At 41.7% G+C, this 20,953-nt stretch overlaps 1 protein-coding gene and 2 long non-coding RNA genes across 4 annotated transcripts; 1 reads left to right on the forward strand and 2 right to left on the reverse strand.

Annotated features, from left to right (window-relative positions):
• Positions 1 to 1,012: 1,012 nt before the first annotated feature.
• Positions 1,013 to 4,359, reverse strand: LOC132461729 (aquaporin-11-like). Its single transcript, XM_060057047.1, has 3 exons — positions 3,768 to 4,359; positions 2,675 to 2,791; positions 1,013 to 2,083 (listed from the first exon to the last, which is right to left on the reverse strand). Exons 1-3 carry the CDS (start codon positions 4,357 to 4,359, stop codon positions 1,974 to 1,976), a joined length of 819 nt encoding a protein of 272 aa, XP_059913030.1. The 3' UTR covers positions 1,013 to 1,973.
• On the forward strand, positions 4,316 to 19,216 carry LOC132461730 (uncharacterized). 2 transcript variants are annotated; one of them, XR_009526669.1, is made up of 4 exons: positions 4,316 to 4,443; positions 5,583 to 6,479; positions 6,882 to 7,054; positions 19,109 to 19,216. It is a non-coding gene; the product is annotated as an uncharacterized LOC132461730 (long non-coding RNA). The 2 variants fall into 2 exon arrangements; XR_009526668.1 differs by lacking the exon at positions 4,316 to 4,443 and adding an exon at positions 4,705 to 5,201.
• Positions 13,417 to 14,113, reverse strand: LOC132461728 (uncharacterized). The gene is made up of 2 exons (XR_009526667.1): positions 13,553 to 14,113; positions 13,417 to 13,498 (listed from the first exon to the last, which is right to left on the reverse strand). It is a non-coding gene; the product is annotated as an uncharacterized LOC132461728 (long non-coding RNA).
• Positions 19,217 to 20,953: the final 1,737 nt, after the last annotated feature.

Consider the following 20,953-nt stretch of genomic DNA (forward strand, 5'->3'; position numbering starts at 1 on the left):
AATCCCATTTCTACCCCTTACCCCTTCCCCTTACCCCTTCAAAACAAGGGGGAGGGGTAAGGGGTAAGGGGTAGAAATGGGATTGGGCCTAAACCTGCCATCATCCACACTCACTCCACAACCTTGTACGTCGCTCGAGTAAACATTTGATTGAACCTAACAGTTGTAACCTTCATGCCTTCAGACTTTTACTGTTACACCACGTTTATTGGTGTAATAAAATAAGGTGTATAGTGCATCGTATAACATCGGTTATAGGGGTTGGCTTCGTTCAGGAGGTGCAAAGACTTGACTTGAAGCCGGTAGTGTGCTAGTTCGACCCCCGGCTCCTGTTAACTGAGTATTGAGGTGTCCCTGAGCACTGTACATAATCCTTCATCGTTCCCGCCGGCCAGGTGGCTGTCGCCTTGAAGTGTTGACCCCGCCGTCACATGTATGAACTGTTGTAAATCGCTTCTGATAAACGCGACTGCCAAAGGCCCTAAATGTTAATGTAGTGCCCAGCAAACCCAGAACATTTTAACATAACCTCATTATCAAAAATCATACGTGTGTTGTGTGAGGGTCCCGAGGGCCTGTTTATGTGATCTTGCCTCAATATTAACTCTGTATGTTACTTAATGTCCTCAAGAGCTCATTATTACTGGTATATTCAGCGAAGTTATACAAGCAGTCCAACTTATATTTGCAATACCCTGCTTGTTACTCAAATCTGATTCATGAGATATGAAGAACCTGTAGGCAAACGGGATTGGTTTCGCTTGAGTGTGCCTATGTGTGTGTGTGCGTGGGTCCCAGGGGCCTGTTACTGAGAGCATGGTTTATTATTAACTGTGTTCTTAATGTCTTCCTCAATGTGTCTGAAATGAACAACTAGGTTTGTTGAACCCTAATGTTAAATAGGGGGCCGAAGACTGATAGATATGACTAGAATTTGAAACAAAATGCTTTCAAAATGCTTTTCATTTTCCAACATCAAGTCTCTATTGAACAAAAATACCAAAACATTGGGTTGGGTTAACATTGAAAGTTGGTTTTATTTTATTTCTAAGAATAAAATGTAACATTATAGAAAGATACATGTATACATTAATGAATGTATATTGCCCATAGAAATCCCAAGCAGTTACAAAAAAGAATAGAGGAAATCTTAGCTTCTTCACACAATGCTAGAGAAGTTGTGTTGTGTCTCCAAGTTACATTCAAATGAAATCGCAGTAATTGTTTTCCTCTTTGCAACATTATTAGACAAGAGCTCATTATTCCTGATATATTCAGTGAAGCTATAGCCTAGCAGTCGCAAAAATATTTGCAAGACCCTGCCTGTTCTTTTTCTATTTTACATTAACACCTCAAAGCTGATTCAATGAGAGGAAGAACCTGCAGGCAAACAGGATTGGTTTCGCTAGTCAAACCAGCCTTGTGCAATTTTAACAAACTTCTCACTATCTAGTCCACTGAGGTATGAGCAGGTCTGGCCTCAAACCGCAATTTACGAGTCGCTTCTGGTCGTCTGAGGTAGAAAAAATGCTGGAATGAAATTTCAATGTGGCCATTCAAATACTGCCGTTTGCAAGTGAATGCATTTTCTGTACATTAAGCCCTCATTCCAAATCATTCTATATTTGCACCTTACCCCTTGCATAGTACAGCTTCTCAAAAGTTATTTGAAATCTACTGAATAAAAAAGCATTTGAAATAGAGAGAAGCAGTGATGGAGCTGGGGATTGTAAGAGTAAAGATTTCCATATGAATAAGAGAAAGGGAATGGACTGTGCATAGATGATTGTCAAGAGAGAAACAGAGTTTGGTCAGGAATAATCGATGCAAAGATGCATGAATTTGATTAGTGCGTACCAACCATTTCATAAACCAACCATTGGTTGTATACCAATTTGTTACCTTCCACAGTGAATTCTTCCCCAAAACATACAAAGAAAGCCACAGGGATTTGGCCTGAACCACAGTCCACACTACAGAGTCTTCTTGCTGAGAGACAAAGTCCCTGTTGTCTTTCCAATGGTGCTCTTCCCAGAGAGAAACGGTATGATTTTCTCAAAGAGCATTATGCAGCTTGTCATGCCTGTCAAAGAAAAGGTCAGAGACTTAGCACACCAGAAATATAACCATGATCAACGGTAATGTGTAAGGTAATTTCAAGGTGAACTTGTTCCCACACATGGGAAATGTAAATCGAATGTAAATAATATTTAGGATTAACAGTGTTGTTTGACTTGGAGTGACATGGAAAAGGGTGTTTGAACAGGTCTTAATTTATGTTAAAATATGCTTATTGATTATCATAGATATGTTATCAGTAAGTTACAGTGTCAACATCCCTCCGAGCGAGAAGAACAGGTAAGGTAAGGAGTGTACTGCTAGCCTGGTGAGACCATACAGATATTCACGTTTGCCTCTGACAATGATCTGCAGAGAGCTACATAACATTGACTTGCGAGATCATGATGTGCTCATGGGCAGTGTACTGCCTGAAGTAAATAATAGCACACAAGAACAGATTAAACTACAACCCTTCGCAAATCCTTCATCAATCAGCTGTTATCAGTCACTATTGTTTCTTGACAGTCTTTGTTTTTTATTACAGTCCTCAATTTGGCCGAGATGCCATGCCCTCACAGAAGGCTTGAGGAAGAGACACAGTACTTGTACTTACCTAGTAATGGGCCCAGCCAGTACACAAAGCAGTACTCTGGGTAGGTGTGTCCACTGCAGGGGAACTGGATGGAGAACGCTAGCACGGCGTTGAAAACTGTCCCTGATATGTGACCCCCTGTGGAGAGCATAAATCAGTCAACTGATTGACCATCAACAACCCAATCAGTAATAATAAACTTGTTCACCACAAACAGTTATGTTAAACTGAAATTCTAACTAATTGTAAAGCACTAGTATATTTAAAGTATTCAATATTATACCCAATGCCCAAAAAGTATCCCCGCTTAAGTGTTAAATCTGATAAGTGGATGGAAACTATTTCGTTTTAGTGAGGCCATATTTAACACCAGTCACAATTCTCACAAACTTTCCAAAACATCCACATTGATTGATGCTTCACTTAATTACATCACCATGCATATCGATTATCCAGTCCAACATTTAGGGCTTTAGGTTATGTAATGACATATTATCTAAATTTCCAATGATGATAATATACATATTGGGTTACACAATGTGGAACATGTATCACACTGTCAAACACAATTCATCTATGATCACGCAGCTTGTTCAAATTCTTGGATTATATTATTATTGGATCGGATCACAGGTGTTGGCTAGGTGATTACGCACCACCATGGCCTGTTTTCCCTAGCATGTGCGTGTGCGTGTGTGTGTGTTCCGTGTGAGGCCTAGCAATTTTGTTTCCCTGTATTTACGTTCCAAAGTTTCTTGCCCAGTTTGTCGGTTCCTTTGGCTCCTGTTATCTGCCCGCATGATACGTTCTACCAATAATCCTTGACCCTGACTTTATCCCTACGAATAAGTTGAGCCCTTACATTGATAGTGTAAAGCAGATGTTTACACAACTGCAGTAGGTCTACAAAAGTGACGTTTTTCCCTTTCTAAAAAATATGGTCTATTAACGTGCACATACCGTTTAAAATCGGTTCGCCTATGTTAAAGAATTCACATATTTCACCTAAGGAAATAATCAGAGCAATTTGATTCAGCTCTGCACTGAATAAAAAAAAAAAACGTGTCGTAACTGCAGGGTCAATATGGGGGGCCAAGGGGCCAACAAAACAAACCTGTGTAGCAGAGCGAAATGATCACAGCAGCGACGGCGTGAATCCTCAGTCTGGCGTTCAGCTTGTGGAGGTGCATGACCGTCGCTTGCAAGCAGAACGCACACGCCAGCTCCACCCCGGCGGCCTGCAACAGAGTTCCCCCCATGGGGTCGAAACACCTGTAGCCAAGCTTTCCGTACCTGGAGTGGAGGTCTGACAGACCCAGACTCCAGACGGCGGCTGCCGAGAATTGGGCGATGATCGCGGCTCCAAACTGGCCGGATATGAGGACAGCAGCGCCCCTCGCGGAGGTCGTCCCGCGGCATAGGCTTTCCAGAACGCTGACTGGGTTGCACGATGCTCCGCTAAAAGTTGAAATGTGCACAATCGTCATGGTGTATGACATTGTCAGGGCTATGTGCAATTCTACACTGCCCATTTCGGCCAAGAGTTTTAGTTCATGGGTGCATGCACACAGCTGAAACGTGGACACCGCTTCCACCAGGTAAATCCTGTAATCCTCGGAGCAGTGTCGCTTGGCTGCCCTGCGCATCGCCTCACAAAAGAGGACTATGCATGCGACCAGGCCTATGGAAACCCCGAGATCAGCCATTATCCTGGAGTAGCTGTGTGCTCAGGAGCCACAGGATACCTCTGCCGGGACGTCGACCAAACAGTGACCTCAAGTTCTGTCCCAGTAAGCTCCTTCAACACTCCCCGGTCCCTGCCGCAGTATATCGCTTTATAACTTTTTTCCGAGAATTCTTGTCAGCAGGGGGCGCCATATCCTTAGGTAAACACAGCATGCCTGCGATGACTGCTCTGCCTGGCCACCATCATCCCAGTCCCACCGTTATATTAAAATAAAGACTCAAACCACAGGAACAACAGAATAAATTTAGCTTTTTTCGTTCTTGAAGGGAAAGTCAGCCAATTCATGTAAGGGCTTGCCTATTTATCACAACTCCATCTAAATTAAATGGTATTAATCATTGGCCCAACCTGTATTGCACACATGAGCAGCTGTACAATGTAAGTTAACGACTTTGACCCTACGGCATGTCAACCGAGGGTTCGACGCCAATATGATGTCATTTTTTACTGCTTTTACACTTATACACCTATCTGAGGGCATTAACCTGCATGTCTGCGGAAGAGACTCCCTAAAATGCTGAGGAATGTGAAGCTTTTTTGTAAAAATATTATCTACAAGTAGACAAGTTGTTTTTGTTGCTCTGCAAAACTGAATGTGCGAGTGATTATCACAAAAGTGTCCTGTGCTTTAGTAGGCTACTGGGCTGTTTCAAAAGAGATGGCCGACAACGACATCTGCAGACTGCTGGCATGAATGCAACCGGCCAAATCCAAATGCTTGTTTCACCTGAGGTGCAATATGCTACACACTGACACCTACAGCTTGTCAGCTTGTCTTTGTGCCTACATCATTAAATGGAGGTAGGTTGATTCAAGAACGCATGACTTTCTGTTTTTTTTTAAATTTATTTATGATAAATCCACCGGAGAATTGGTGCGCACGTAGAAGTCCACACGTGGACCCCCTCCCTGGCAAACTGGTGTCAGCATCAGCATCACCTTGGAGGCTGAAGGGGCATACTGCAATGAATCGCTTTGTTACATTTGTTGGACAGGGATGAATCCTTCTGTGAATTGCAGATTCATTCTTAAAGGGGGCAGACTCATGCTTCCCCAACGTCGTAGGAGTGTCCCACCTGAATATTTTTCAGACCAGGGCCGTACACTTCACTTTGTGTTGACGTTACCGTGATATTGATGAGTATTTGATGGCAGATTTGTTTGATTATATTTTCCTTCTAGGAAGTACCTAGGGCCTTTAGAAAGAGGGGGAGAGCCCCAACCCCGTCACCCAAGGGCCATGCGTGGTTGTGTCCCTATACAGGGGCCCAATGAGACCACCAGAAGAAGCCTGCACACAAGGAGAGACGGACAAACAAGGCCCTGGGCAGCCTCACTATTACGAGAGAGGGAGTCTCGGGGTATGGTGGTATGGTCAGGGATTTAACAGGGTGTTTTAAGTGCCATTTTGTGTTTTCATCAAACAGTTTAGCTTTGTTTACACGCTTTTTATTTTTTATTTTATTTTTTACAAATCCATCATAATCAATTTGACAACAGTACAAAATAATGGAGTGACCCTGCATGGAGCAGGGGGGGGGGGGGGGGCAGGGGTTGGGCTCGTCTTCATTTTGTGTTCTAAAATGTAGATTTACATTTTATGCATACTACACACACACAGGCTTGAGGCACGCAGGCATTTCAGAAACATGAGGAATTCTAGATTGTACAATTATGAGAGGCTTGAGCTGGTGAACATCCAGAAGTCATTGAGGAACTTGGACGGGAAGCGCTTTTGGATGTTTATTAGATTTATTTGAAAAAGTACCATTTCAGATACAGGAATACCTGGGAAGAGGAGGGAACGCTGCCCCTCTCTGGAGCGAGCCTTTACATCCATCGAAGGGAGGAGAGTGGAGACAGTTGGAGAGGAGGGGCCAAGCTCAGCCTCACCTGAACGACCACCCACGTCTTTCAAAGCAAGGAAACTCGTTTTCACTTCATGGGTCAAATAATGTATAATGCTTTGTATTTTGACATTTTCCGAACTTTCCTTTACCTTCCCAGCAACAGATGGTAGAAGAGGTCACTCCAGTTGAGAAACCCTTGGCTTTTTTTCAGGATTTACCAACGGAGATTGTAAGACTTCCCTTGCCCTACTGTCAACGTGTTGATAACGTGTGAAATGTATTACTTCCTTTCTTATTTATAAAATCCTAGTTTTTAAATCACTCAGTACAGAATTTAGGAAAACAAACAATAACAGCAAAGAACAGGTTCAAATCTATAGTTACCGAAAGCCTGTAGAAAAAAATAAAATGTACATTACATTTCAAACGTTTACATATATCTTAGGAAGTTCAAATTAAATATGTATTAAATATCAAATGTTTACATATAAGGGAAGGTTAGGTAATACATTTCTTAAGAATAATGTATTTAAACTTTTTGTTGTGTTGTTTGCTAAATGATGTTTTCTTTTCAATCTGCTAATTAGCAACCCCTCTTTTGATTAATCCCATGCACACAGTTCTTCCATAGACGGAGGTCATTCTGGGCCGCCTCTCAGTGCGTGATGCGCGTGATGTCAGTGGGGGCGACCTGAGGCAGATACAACCGGCCGAGTCACAGTCCCTGGGTCTGGATGAGATTCTGCTGCAGCGTGCCAGACCTCTACCAGCCCAGAGACTGGCAGCGCCTTGCCATACTTAAACGTAAAGGTTGGAGTCCATCACTATTCAGTCCAGATTAAATATTGATCAATACAGTGTGATTATATACACAACCTTATTTCATTATCTGTGTGATTTAACACCTTCGCCTATTCTTCTCCTTTTGCATATTACATGAGCCTGCTCTATTATTCATGGAATCAATCATATTTGTAGTGTGCCATATATTCTTACTTGATCATTGTTTTAACATATTTATTGCATATTTATTCATTATGATCTATGATGTCGAGCGTGATGTTACGAATGCACCCCTCCTCGTGACCAGATTATTTTAAGGGACTTCTTTTTTATCCACTTAATTCTCCCATTATTTATTTAGATTAGTGCATGTCTGGCTTTAGGAGTTTCCTGAAAGCCTTAACTCCTTCTTCATGATAAAAGGAGGAATGTTTTATTGACCATGTTGCCGTTCTGGCCCTCCTTCTGGGTGGCCAGCCCGGACCCCGACCCCTTGAACCCAGTAAGTCTCCCTGAACCCAGACAGTCCTGGCGCTGGCCAGCTCCCTTCCAGCATCGCCTGTTGATGATAAATGATAGACAAACCTGGGTTCCCCTCCCTCCTCAGTGCGCTTCTACTGCTTTCTCCTCCAGTCTCTGTAGAAACCACAAAAAAAAGGTTAGGAGATGGAATCTAACTAACTAACTAACTAACTAACTAACTAACTAACTAACTAACTAACTAACTAACTAACTAACTAACTAACTAACTAACTAACTAACTAACTAACTAACTAATAACAACACAAAAACCTAACCCCTCCCCTAGGGTTAGGAAAAGCTATTGCTTTTCCTACCCCCCTAAAGTTGAAGGGTAAGCTTAAATGGAGGCACACATCCTTGATCTTTACCAGAAGATGTTTGGCCACCAGCGAGCCTTGGATCCAAATGAATTGTTCTCTCCGGTTTTTCTGCCACTTCCCAACAAGGGGATGATGAACAACTGCACTCTTCTATTTTTCCCTGGTACAGCAACAAAACACAATAAATGATTCTCTGCACATGCGTTTCCGGCTTTGTAGGACAGATGAGGACAAACTGTCCTTGGACTTCAGTATAACCTTTGCAGGCGGTCAAGTGTTCCCTTGGCCAGAGCCATCTCTGCCTGATTGACTAATGGGGAGGCGTGGTCAGTTAGGGACAGGGGACACTGTTGATTGCCGACGCCGCGCTGTTTAATTTGGTCATCCTGAGGCTATTCAAACAAAAGTGTCCGCGTATCAAGTTAATCTCTTCTAATTAAGAGCGCATTTATTCTTATGGCAACATCTACTAAAATAATTGCCATCCATATTTGCAGCCCGAGCCGTTGGTAAAGGTTTAGTCTAGTCTCTATCATGCAAAAGGAGGGGAATTGTATAGGCACGCGTGGAGATACACTTAGTAGGGCATCTGAAGGATGCGTTTATGGCAAGCCGAGTGTGCCACAATTCGACTTCAATTAAACGCGTTCTGAAACGCCAGCACGCGTGCCCAGAACGCGTTTTGGTTTTCCAGAACGCGTTCCGGCGTTTCAGCGCGCGCGCCCAGAACGCGTTCCGGCGTTTCAGCGCGCGCGCCCAGAACGCGTTCTGGCATTTCAGCGCGCGCGCCAAGAACGCGTTCCGGCATTTCTGCGCGCGCGCTCAGAACGCATATTAGCATATTAACAGCACGCGTGCTGTTAATATGCTAATGCGCTCCTCCCCTCAATTTTCTCAGCCAATAGATTTGAGCCGTTTTCACCTAATCATATGCTAGGGCAAACACACAGACAACATCAGTCGAGACCAGAGCTCTTGTTTCGCGAATCTTTTCTGTTGTGTCGTTCTTAAAGTCGAAAGATGTTAAGATGTTTCAAATTAGGTGGTTAATGTGGAGGTGGTGAACACTACAAGTACATACACTTTGACTATACACTATCTAAGCTACTTGACCGAACATTGTGTATGGTAAGTGCCGTGGCAACTATGATAACATAATTAAAAAATACTTTTATTTATAGCGTATCGTTTATTACATTTATTTATTACAGCATTACATGAGTCAGCTTATTCGTCTTCTGAGTACAATAAAAACAATAAAAGAGTTCAGAAGTTAGAGTTAAAATTCCATTAGAAGTAAATAAGTCCGTCTGAAGTATTAACATGCAGTTGCAGGTTTTAGCCTGTACGTGGTAGTAGCCTATAAGACGAGGTATAATTCACTTCATCAGTTGGAATGAGACAGATAGAAAAAACTATATATATATATATATATATATAATATAGGGAGGTGAGGAGATAGATACTACTACAACTGATACTATTGGTAACCAACTGGTAGGTATTGGTACCCAACAGACCAAGCCCTTTAGGAAGACTTCCATCCCGCTCCTGTCACATTACATAAATAGTTGGTGTATAGCCTATATAAATGCAGAAAATATTGCAGCCAAAATTGCCCCCAAAATATTCACAACATTTACCATTTAACCATCCCTTTTCACATTAAACTGGCCTCTACTCTTGATACATTTGTAACTCACCTACAAACTCACTCATAGCCTTTAATTTAGTGAAACGTTTTGGTCACCTTTTTCCTATTTCTTTTTCACAGTGTCTACACGTCAGGTCATGGTGAGGAATATATTAATCATATATTTATATTAGTTAGTTAGTATGTTATTACTATATTGTTATTAAGTGAACATCAGTCCATGTGTTACAAACAAACAGCAGAAATCAAATGCCGGGAGGAGGGAGAAGCCTGTCTGGGCAGGCTCTATACACTGCGGTCCCGGTCCAACCAGCACCTGCCGACAATCTCCTGATTAGGAGTGAGAGAAACACAGGCATACACACAGCAGGGGCCGGGTCAAAGACCCGCCTGGGTCATCACACCTGCAACTGAACACCTCCAAGAGAAATTGTGGTGGATTACAGGAGGACTAAATGACATATGCTACCAGTCTCCATTGAGAGGGGACAATGTGGAGGGGGTCACCACGTACAAATGCCAACACAGATGCACTCTAGAAAGAGCAGAGCCGGCTGTACTTGCTAAGGAGGCTGTGGTCCTTCAATGTCTGCAAGGTCCTCAGGATGTCATTGTACTCTCCTATATGCTGTTGTGGGGAGGCAGCGTTAAGAAGATGGATACTGGGCGACTGGACAGGTTGTTAAGGAAAGCTGGCTATGTTTTGGGTATAGAGCTGAAGTGCATCCCTTCAATAGCAGAGAAAAGAAGACTGAAATGGATGATGGCAATCCTGGATAATGACCCCCACTGTACAACACATTCAAATTCATACTCTTGTTCTTTCCATATTTATAGAATATGTTCCACATTCAAATTTAACAACAAGCCATACTTACAGTGATTATGTCCTGCACTGTGTCACTTTACACTACCACCATTGCACATACTGGTCAATATTTCACATCATCAGTATCTATCAGGCCTAGTAATAGTGATTTGATTTATTTTACGTCTGATATGTGTGTGTGTGTGTGTGTGTGTGTGTGTGTGTGTGTGTGTGTGTGTGTGTGTGTGTGTGTGTGTGTGTGTGTGTGTGTGTGTGTGTGTGTGTGTGTATGAAATTTCGTAGGACCACCCTTACCTTGATTGCTGAACAAATTCATTTGGCATTGCTTCAATAGGCTACTGCAAGGTCTAAAGAATTATTTCCGTCAAGTGTTCAATTCAATTCAATTTTCACCCTGATCTTGTAGGCTATTGATGATGGGAGAGTCGGACCACAGCGCAAAGCCTTCTCCAACACATCCCAAAGATTCTCAGGACTATGTGGTAGCCATGTATGAAAAGGATGGCATGCTCCCTGAACCACTCTTTCATGAGCCAGATGAATCTTGGAGTCATCGTCTTGAAGTCTATCTATCTATCTATCTATCTATCTATCTATCTATCTATCTATCTATCTATCTATCTATCTATCTATCTATCTATCTATCTATCTATCTATCTATCTATCTATCTATCTATCTATCTATCTATCTATCTATCTATCTATCTATCTATCTATCTATCTATCTATCTATCTATCTATCTATCTATCTATCTATCTAAATGATGATGGTTAAGGCTAGATGGTTAAAGTATTCCAATACCTCATGTCCAGTTAGTCGTTATTTTAAAGCTGTTTGACTGATCATTTTGTAAATCGGCAATATGATCATACTGGAATAAAAAGAGCATCTATGTTTATAGCATAGTGTTTATTTCTGCATGACACGAGTCATCGTATTGGTCTGTTTGGAGTCCATTAACCATAGAAGATCACAGAAGTAGGATTCCACGCTGACCTCTAGGGCCACTGAGAGAGTCAACTGTATGTGAATCTCCCCCGCTAGCATGGTCAATGATGGCCTATTGAGCAACAAATTAGCAGTAGCGGTGGATGCTCAGCATTAGGAGTGGATGTAGACAATGAGCAGCCCCAAGTGGTGGATCAGCAGAACCTGCTGAAGGAGCTGCAAAGATTGTGGATGTAGAGCAGAGTTTAGCCAAACTAATGCTCGGGGCCTACCACGGCCCCTTCTTCTCTTTTCACTGGTCCCCCATGAATTCATAAATTGAATGTGGCCCGTTCTTATACTTTACATTTTACCCACACAGTTAACACATCTGTCAGAAATATCATTAATTTAACTAAAGACTATAGGATTGGGTACTAATAGAATGACAGAAGTTTTTGGGAATCACAGGGGGTTTGTGTTCTAAAAACACAATTGTTCTCTAACTTTCGATTGTTGGCCCTTGATGGCTTATACTGATGTAAATTTAGTTTTATATATTCTATATATATATATCGTTTTTTCTATCTGTCTCATTCCAACTGATGAAGTGAATTATACCTCGTCTTATAGGCTACTACCACGTACAGGCTAAAACCTGCAACTGCATGTTAATACTTCAGACGGACTTATTTACTTCTAATGAAATTTTAACTCTAACTTCTGAACTCTTTTATTGTTTTTATTGTACTCAGAAGACGAATAAGCTGACTCATGTAATGCTGTAATAAATAAATGTAATAAACGATACGCTATAAATAAAAGTATTTTTTAATTATGTTATCATAGTTGCCACGGCACTTACCATACACAATGTTCGGTCAAGTAGCTTAGATAGTGTATAGTCAAAGTGTATGTACTTGTAGTGTTCACCACCTCCACATTAACCACCTAATTTGAAACATCTTAACATCTTTCGACTTTAAGAACGACACAACAGAAAAGATTCGCGAAACAAGAGCTCTGGTCTCGACTGATGTTGTCTGTGTGTTTGCCCTAGCATATGATTAGGTGAAAACGGCTCAAATCTATTGGCTGAGAAAATTGAGGGGAGGAGCGCATTAGCATATTAACAGCACGCGTGCTGTTAATATGCTAATATGCGTTCTGAGCGCGCGCGCGGAAATGCCGGAATGTATGGCAAGCCATCCCCGCCAGAAAGCGGCATCATTTAGACGCGTATCACCTTCATTACGCCGTAAAATACGCCGTAAAATGCAGAAAAACGGCGTATTTTACGCCGTCATGCGCAAAAAAGCGCCGCTTTTTACGCCCGCAAATGAGCCTTTCAAGAGCGCGCGTAAAAAGCGCCGTTTTGAACATCAAAACGCGCGTAAAATACGGCGCTTTTGTGCACATCACAACGCCGTAAAATACGGCGTTTCTATAGTATGCTAATAACCTACGCCCTTCTTTTCTCTCAGCCAATGCATTTGAAGTGTTTGCGCCCAATCGCTGAACAAGACAAGCAGACCAAATCAGTTTAGCACAGATCTGCTTTGAGGAGTTCTCCTCTCATTTGTTGTTAGTTGTAGCGTCATATCGATATATATTAGTAAATCCAGTTCCTACAGTGTGGTCACCGTGGCCGTGGCCCAATCGATAGAGACGCTTGCTCTGTAGGCAAGAGGTTGTTAAAAAATAAATAATAATAATACATATAAAGACGTTTCAAACGTTCCATCGAGTCTCTCGCATTCTACAATGGGCAGCTTTATTGTTTCCCATGGGAGCCGGCGAAACTAGATTTCTTCTTCGAAGGTTGTGCTCCACACAGAACCTCCTCACCATCATAACGGAGTACTTCGGGGCACCAGAATGCTTTAGAGCGGTACTGATCGCATCGTGTCTTTCCAGTGTCAAATAGTTCAGGAATAAAATCACCATAAGGTTCAAGTGCGGCCATAACTAAGGCTAAATATAATTAGACTATCTGTCTATTGCTGGTTTAGGTGGTTGGCTCTTTTTTCTTCGCTGCATTCTGCCTTCTGGTGTAGCCTATAACTATAAATGTATCTATTTTTGTAGGCCCTATTTGTTTTTCTGTTTCGGGTTTTAAAAACCAACACACAAAATCAAATGCCGTTTATTTGTTTATTCCTTTTGCCCTTTTTCAGTTTCAAAACCAAATCTGAAAAACCAAAAAACAATCCTGTTATTAGTTTTTTCTGATTTTGTTATAAATCGGAATATTCAAAGAACGAACCATACACGGATTCTCCTACCTCATCACTTTACTGACACACACAATGTGTGGCAGTAAAGTGACAGGATCATTCCATAGACAAAAATCTTTCCATCTAACTAATTTAATTTAGGAGGATAGTCATTGTAAGTTAGTCATTGTAAGTTAACCAAGTATTCTCATTATAGCCTAGTTATATCCTAGTTTTGCATATTTATACAGTGCATCCTATTTTCATATTTCATGTGGCATCTGTATTTTTATGTAGGCTACAGCATCTGTATTTTAAATGTAGCTTATATCTTCTTTTTACATTTTACCTTTTGCTGAGGTGGGCGCTGTATTAGCCTACTGTATAGGCTGTCTGTATTTGTGTAAGAGTTATTTGTATTGTGTAACCTGCTGGATTATGAAAGTTAGTTTGGGGTAAATAAAGTGTCTGTCTGTCTGTCTGTCTGTCTGTCTTTCTGTCTGTCTGGGGGAAAATGCCGTGAAAAATGTACGCACGGTGCGTTCAGGATTAGGACTGATATTATGTCGGCATAGGCCTAATCAATCGGGTTTTAATATTTGAAGCATTCATATCAGTTTATTCTTTTCGGCTACTCTGCTGTTGGCCTTGATGGGGAGTTATTGTTTTTGCTTCCATGCACAAATAGTTGAATCCAACAACATTCCTGCGTCTCCAGAGCCCATTTAAGCACCGTGTCAGACTCAGTAGACTGTTACAAGCCTCTGAACGTTGTTAGAGCATGGCTCCCCAGTTCGTCTCTCTCTATGGCTCCCTCTCACTCCTTTCCACTGTGTATTTATATCGATTGAACAAGAGAGGATGTTACGATAACTCCGCGAAAATAAAGGCTCCATGGCTGTAATAATTTAAATATAATTAACTTATAAAGCGTGTAACAAGACACCTAGATGATCTGGCTGGCTGACTAAAAAGGCACTGAATTTGGAACTTATAACACAGGAGGTCTGGCTTGCGGACTAAAAAGCATTGCGATCATAAAAGCGTGACCATCTGACAAAAGCACAAATCTGACAATATATAGATTCGATCCGACAACCTCTTCCCTACATAGCAAGCGTCTCTATCGATTGGACCACGGTTATCACAACGTTGAAACTGCATTTACTAATATATATAGCCTATCTATATGAATATGGCGCTACAACTAACGCCAAATGAGAGGAGATCTGTGTTGAACTGATTTGGTCTGCTTGTCTTGTTCAGCGATTGGGCGCAAACACTTCAAATGCCTTGGCTGAGAGAAAAGAAGGGCGGAGATTATTAGCATACTAGAGAAACGCCGTATTTTACGGCGTTGTGATGTGCACAAAAGCGCCGTATTTTACGCGCGGTTTGATGTTCAAAACGGCGCTTTTTACGCGCGCTCTTGAAAGGCTCAATTGCGGCGTAAAAAGCGGCGCTTTTTTGCGCATGACGGCGTAAAATACGGCGCTTTTCTAGATTTTACGGCGTTTTTTACGGCGTAATGAAGGCGCGCGCGCTGAAATGCCAGAACGCGTTCTGGGCGCGCGCGCTGAAACGCTGGGCGCGCGCGCTGAAACGCCGGAACGCGTTCTGGGCGCGCGCGCTGAAACGCCGGAACGCGTTCTGGAAAACCAAAACGCGTTCTGGGCACGCGTGCTGGCGTTTCAGAACGCGTTTAATTGAAGTCGAATTGTGGCACACTCGGCTTGCCATACTGGGCTATGTGTTGTGACTTTAATACTGGGCAGGCGTGGACTCAGTTATGTGCTCTGATTGGCTAAGCATGGTTCTGAACTACCGCCTCCTGGATACCCGGATGTGTACTCTGTGCTGATCCCTTGAGGCTATGTGTTGGCATTGCAACTTGGTTTGTTGCTTGGTGCTGACCTCTTGTGGCTATGTGAGGGAATTATACTTAACATATATAATTATACATGTTGCCATGGCGCCGACGCGAGTAGGACGCTTATCCAGTAGCTCCGTGCGTGTTGCGTTGTTTTTAGTAATTTAAGTAATTTAAGTGTGTTTTTGTAAACTTTTAACTCTTTTATAAACTATTTATATGTGTAGATCTATATATATATATATTATATGGATAGGGAGAAACTGCTTTCACTCCAAACAATGGGACGTAACGGCTTTTTCCGTCGGTAGTATCACCGCCGTTTGTCTGGCGCTGGAACAGCAGATGATACGAAGGATGGACGGAGAGTCAGTCAACCTATTGGAACCCAATACGGGGATGGCAATTTATACCCTTTATGGGGATCCGCAATTTAAATACAAGGATAGTTCGTAATAATATAATCAGCACAAATCTATATCTATATATATATATAGTGATATATATCAAATTGTGTGAGTGTTTAAATATGGTCGCTAGTGTTTACATGTGGTCGATAGTGTTTAAATATGGTCGATAGTGTTTAAACGTGGGCGATAGGGTTTAAATGTGGTCGATAGTGTTTGAATGTGGTCGATAGCGTGTAAATATGGTTGATTGTGTTTAAATATGGTCGATAGTGTTTGAATGTGGTCGATAGTGTTTAAATGTGGTCGATAGTGTTTAAATATGGTTGATAGTGTTTAAATATGGTCTATAGTGTTTAATTGTGGGCGATAGTGTTTAAATGTGGTCGATAGTGTTTGAATGTGGTCGATAGTGTTTAAATATGGTTGATAGGGTTTAAATGTGGTCGATAGGGTTTAAATGTGGTCGATAGGGTTTGAATGTGGTCGATAGTGTTTAAATATGGTCGATAGTGTTTAAATGTGGTCGATAGTGTTTAAATATGGTCGATAGTTTAAATGTGGTCGATAGTGTTTGAATATGGTCGATAGGGTTTAAATGTGGTCGATAGGGTTTAAATGTGGTCGAGAGGGGTTTACATGTTTAAATGTGGTTGATAGGGTTTACATGTTTAAATGTGGTCGATAGTGTTTAAATATGGTCGCTAGTGTTTACTTGTGGTCGATAGTGTTTAAATGTGGTCGATAGTGTTTAAATGTGGTCGATAGGGTTTACATGTTTAAATGTGGTCGATAGTGTTTATATATGGTCGATAGGGTTTACATGTGGTCGATAGGGTTTACATGTGGTCCATAGTGTTTAAATGTGGTCTATAGTGTTTAAATGTGGGCGATAGTGTTTAAATGTGGGCGTTAGTGTGTTTAAATGTGGTCGATAGGGTTTACGTGTGGTCCATAGTGTTTAAATGTGGGTGATAGTGTTTAAATGTGGGCGATAGTGTTTACATGTGGTCGATAGGGTTTACATGTGGTCCATAGTGTTTAAATATGGTCGATAGTGTTTAAATGTGGTCGATAGTGTTTACATGTGGTCGATATTGTTTAAATGTGATCGATAGTGTTTAAATATGGTCGATAGTGTTTAAATGTTCTTTTCCCTCACTCTCCACCTCATCCCTAACTCTCCACCTCAAGCTGGTGTGTAGTGAGCGTTCTGGCACCGATTGGCTGCCGTGCATCACCCAAGTGGGTGCTACATATTGGTGGTGGTTAGTGAGGTCCCCCCTTCACTTTAGGCGTCTTTGAGTGTTATTAATTATTATTATTCTTCATGTTTAACCTCTGTTTTCCTTTTATTCCTAGTCTGTTTTACATAGTTTTGAATGATGACTATATGCTCTGTAAGGTGACCTTGGGTGTCTTGAAAGGCGCCTCTAAATTAAATGTATTATTATTATTATTATTATACTGTTTTTTGTGGCCTTGAGCGTCTGGGTCTCTCGAACATCTTGACCACTCGCATTTCTAGAATTGACACATGATGAATGGCTTGCTGTAGTAGCTGGACGCCTCCCTAGGCTCGGGATCCCTCCCTGAATGAGTACAAGTGCAGCAGTAGGTTCCTTGTAAGTAAGTTGATAAAGTCAAAGTGCAAATGCAAATCAGGTCAGCAGTCGGGGTCCTAGACATTAAAGGGCATAAGTGCAGTTAATCAGTGCATAATCAGGAGGTGTTTAGCAGTTCAACAGTCTTATAGCATCCAGGTAGAAGGTGTTCCTCAGCCTTGTGGAGATGAAAATGAAAATGAAAGAAAAACATTGGGAATCCCGGGAGATGATTCAACCACGTTGTTGACTATGACAGATAATATATCATGTAGTCCATTATGAACAGATGATGGACATGAACAAACCCACACGATACGATAAGGCTTATATGTAAACATAATATGTTATGTCTGGGCGTTGCTCTTGCAGGAATAGATTATGCTGAAACTAAACGGAATAATGTCATACTGCTCATTAACCCCAAGGGCGATTCAAACATGAAACTCCCCAAGCTGCACCGTGGCTCAAACAATGTTCTGTTTCAGATCTTCAGAATTACAATCAGAGTAAAGAATTCAGAAGAATCCCATGCAGGCAGAGTTTCCACTGAAATATAGGCAACATGCGTCCAGGTAATTCCCCAACAGAGTTTAAGGAAGACAGGCTGAATTAAATAGAAAACAAAGCGTCATTCGCTAGGGAGTCTGCAATCTAATTGGTCTTTCCAATGCCCTTACAAGGAGGTTCCCTAAAAAAAACAGGAGGGAGCAGTGCGGGATTAAACCTAATAGGTCCATGGATATAACTGATGAAGGATCCTCACGGGATGTTGGAGCGCAAAGGGAAGCGAGTGTCTGGATCAAACACCCTTGCACCGCGGGATACACTGCCTGTATATATATATTTGTGTTTGATTTCCTACCGTGTCTCAGTATAAAGGATGTGAAATCTCTAAGGTCAGAATACGGCTATGAAACTTTCTGACAGTCAACGGAAAGTGAGGTAAGGTCTATTACTTTCATTATGCACTTTAAATGATGTTGTATTGATATTTTATTATGTGGGGGTATCGAGTGGAAGATCATTGTATTTATTGAATGCTATTAAATAACAATACCTATTTTATTTTTTAGAATATATCTAATTTTTTGTTTGTTGTCAATCTCAGAATTGTTATGTTTCAGTTTGTCATATTTTATGGCATTTTTTCATATAGCCTATATCATTTTTGGATTTAAGACTAGGGTTACCTGAACACCAAAGAGAGCCGCATAACATTTGCAAATAAAATCCACATGTTGGCCTTTAGGTTTAAACAGTCTGCTTTTATCAGATCCAACCTATTAAGTGTTGCAGATGGAAAGCACATGGATTTCTTTGTGTAGAACTGTAGCTCTGTGTAGTCCTAACAGGATGTGTTAGGATTGGTTAAATAATACATGTCATTATTTCTCATTGGTCAATGCTCAGTTTTTAGATTCCTTTGAAAGGACTTAATTTGTTCCTTTAGGGGTGTATTACTGACAACTAACTTTTCACAGTGTACAAAAGTAAATCACTGAATAAAGACCACAACGATCAAACCTAGTGTATTTTTAGTACAGGTCACACAGCACACCATTCAGACTTACTTTAAAATGAGAAAGGAGCCTCTTTAATTGGTAAACGGCATATGTGGCCTGTTGGTATGAACGTGTGAATTATGTCACACCGTGTATAGGAAGGTGTATTTTAAATCTCACGTCGGCCTGTGTGAGCTGACCGTGGCCTCCTCCTCTCTAGGTGGCGGTGTCGCTGAGGCCTGTGGCTGTGTGCTGTAGGCTCCGCCGCACTCTGCTCCTGCTTCAGGACGAGTCCGACGCTAAGGAGCTCCGGAGGCCGCCCTCCTGGGCTGCCCCTCTTCATCCTGAGCAGCCATGACACCAGAGAGCAGCTTGACGCCGTCTGACAGTGGGCCACACGCCACAACCTTCCCCACCATTACAAACTCCTGGTCCTCACCGATAAAGCTCTCCACCATCTGGCCCCTCCCATATCTTTCTGACCTCCTCTCCCCCTATCAAACCCCCCGGTGCCGCAGATCCTCCTCAGCCGGTCTCCTCCTATCAACTCCACCACCATCATCACCCCCACCTGGTACCTCCTCCGATACCACCTTCACCAGCACCACCGTCATCACCCCCCCCCCCCCCCCCCCCACAACACCACCACCACCACCACCATCATCTACCCCCCTACCTCCTCCAATACCTCCATCACCACCATCAACACCACCATCTCCTCCGATACCACCAGCACCACCTTAAACCTCCACCACCATCACCACCACCACAACCACCACTCCTGCTACGACCGCTGATGCCACTGCTGCTGCTGTGTCTGATTTCATGCCACCAAAAATGCCTTTTTTGCAACCTTGCAATACTGTAGGCATTTCTCTTTAGTCATCTGAAGAAATACCTTTGTGCCATCTTTAACTCTTTCTCTTCATTTCAGTTAAAAACGAATTGGATTTGGTGGCACTGGAATCAAACTTGTACACTGTGAGAGCAAGTGAAGAATAAACAGATAAACTGAGGGTGCATATGTGTTTTTGCAATCTGGATCCATTACCACATTAACATGCTTACAAGCTATTATAGAATAACTGCTCAATTAGATGACTCCTGATCACATATATGCGCCTGCACACACTTCCCCATAGTAATGAGCCCTATCTTTTTTTTAATGACACTTATCTTTTTTCAAGGGACGAAAAGCATTTTATAAGCATATTGCAAACTCATAGCACTTTTAAAAACATTTTAAAAACATAATACAATAATTATAAAGTTACATATACTGCAACATAGCAAAGTTTTATCACGTTTCACCACATCGCGGGCACAGGTTATTTCAATGTGTTCTTCCTACTCACGCTTGGCGGCAGAGTTAGTTCAAGGATCAAGGATGCTTTAATTGTCATTTAACATGAAAAACGAAATACAGCACTCAGGTCTCAGTGTGCTACCTAAAACCCTAGAATTTGTTTAACTTAAAATAAACTATTAATATAAATAAAGATATGCTAAGATACAAAAATACATATTAAAAGAAGGTATTTAAAGAAGGTTAGCAGCGTATTAATGAGTACAAGTGCAGCAGTAGGTTCCTTGTAAGTAAGTTGATAAAGTCAAAGTGCAAATGCAAATCAGGTCAGCAGTCGGGGTCCTAGACATTAAAGGGCATAAGTGCAGTTAATCAGTGCATAATCAGGAGGTGTTTAGCAGTTCAACAGTCTTATAGCATCCAGGTAGAAGGTGTTCCTCAGCCTTGTGGAGATGAAAATGAAAATGAAAGAAAAACATTGGGAATCCCGGGAGATGATTCAACCACGTTGTTGACTATGACAGATAATATATCATGTAGTCCATTATGAACAGATGATGGACATGAACAAACCCACACGATACGATAAGGCTTATATGTAAACATAATATGTTATGTCTGGGCGTTGCTCTTGCAGGAATAGATTATGCTGAAACTAAACGGAATAATGTCATACTGCTCATTAACCCCAAGGGCGATTCAAACATGAAACTCCCCAAGCTGCACCGTGGCTCAAACAATGTTCTGTTTCAGATCTTC

This window comes from Gadus macrocephalus, chromosome 7 (assembly GCF_031168955.1).
Source record: "Gadus macrocephalus chromosome 7, ASM3116895v1".
NCBI classification, from domain to species: domain Eukaryota; kingdom Metazoa; phylum Chordata; class Actinopteri; order Gadiformes; family Gadidae; genus Gadus; species Gadus macrocephalus.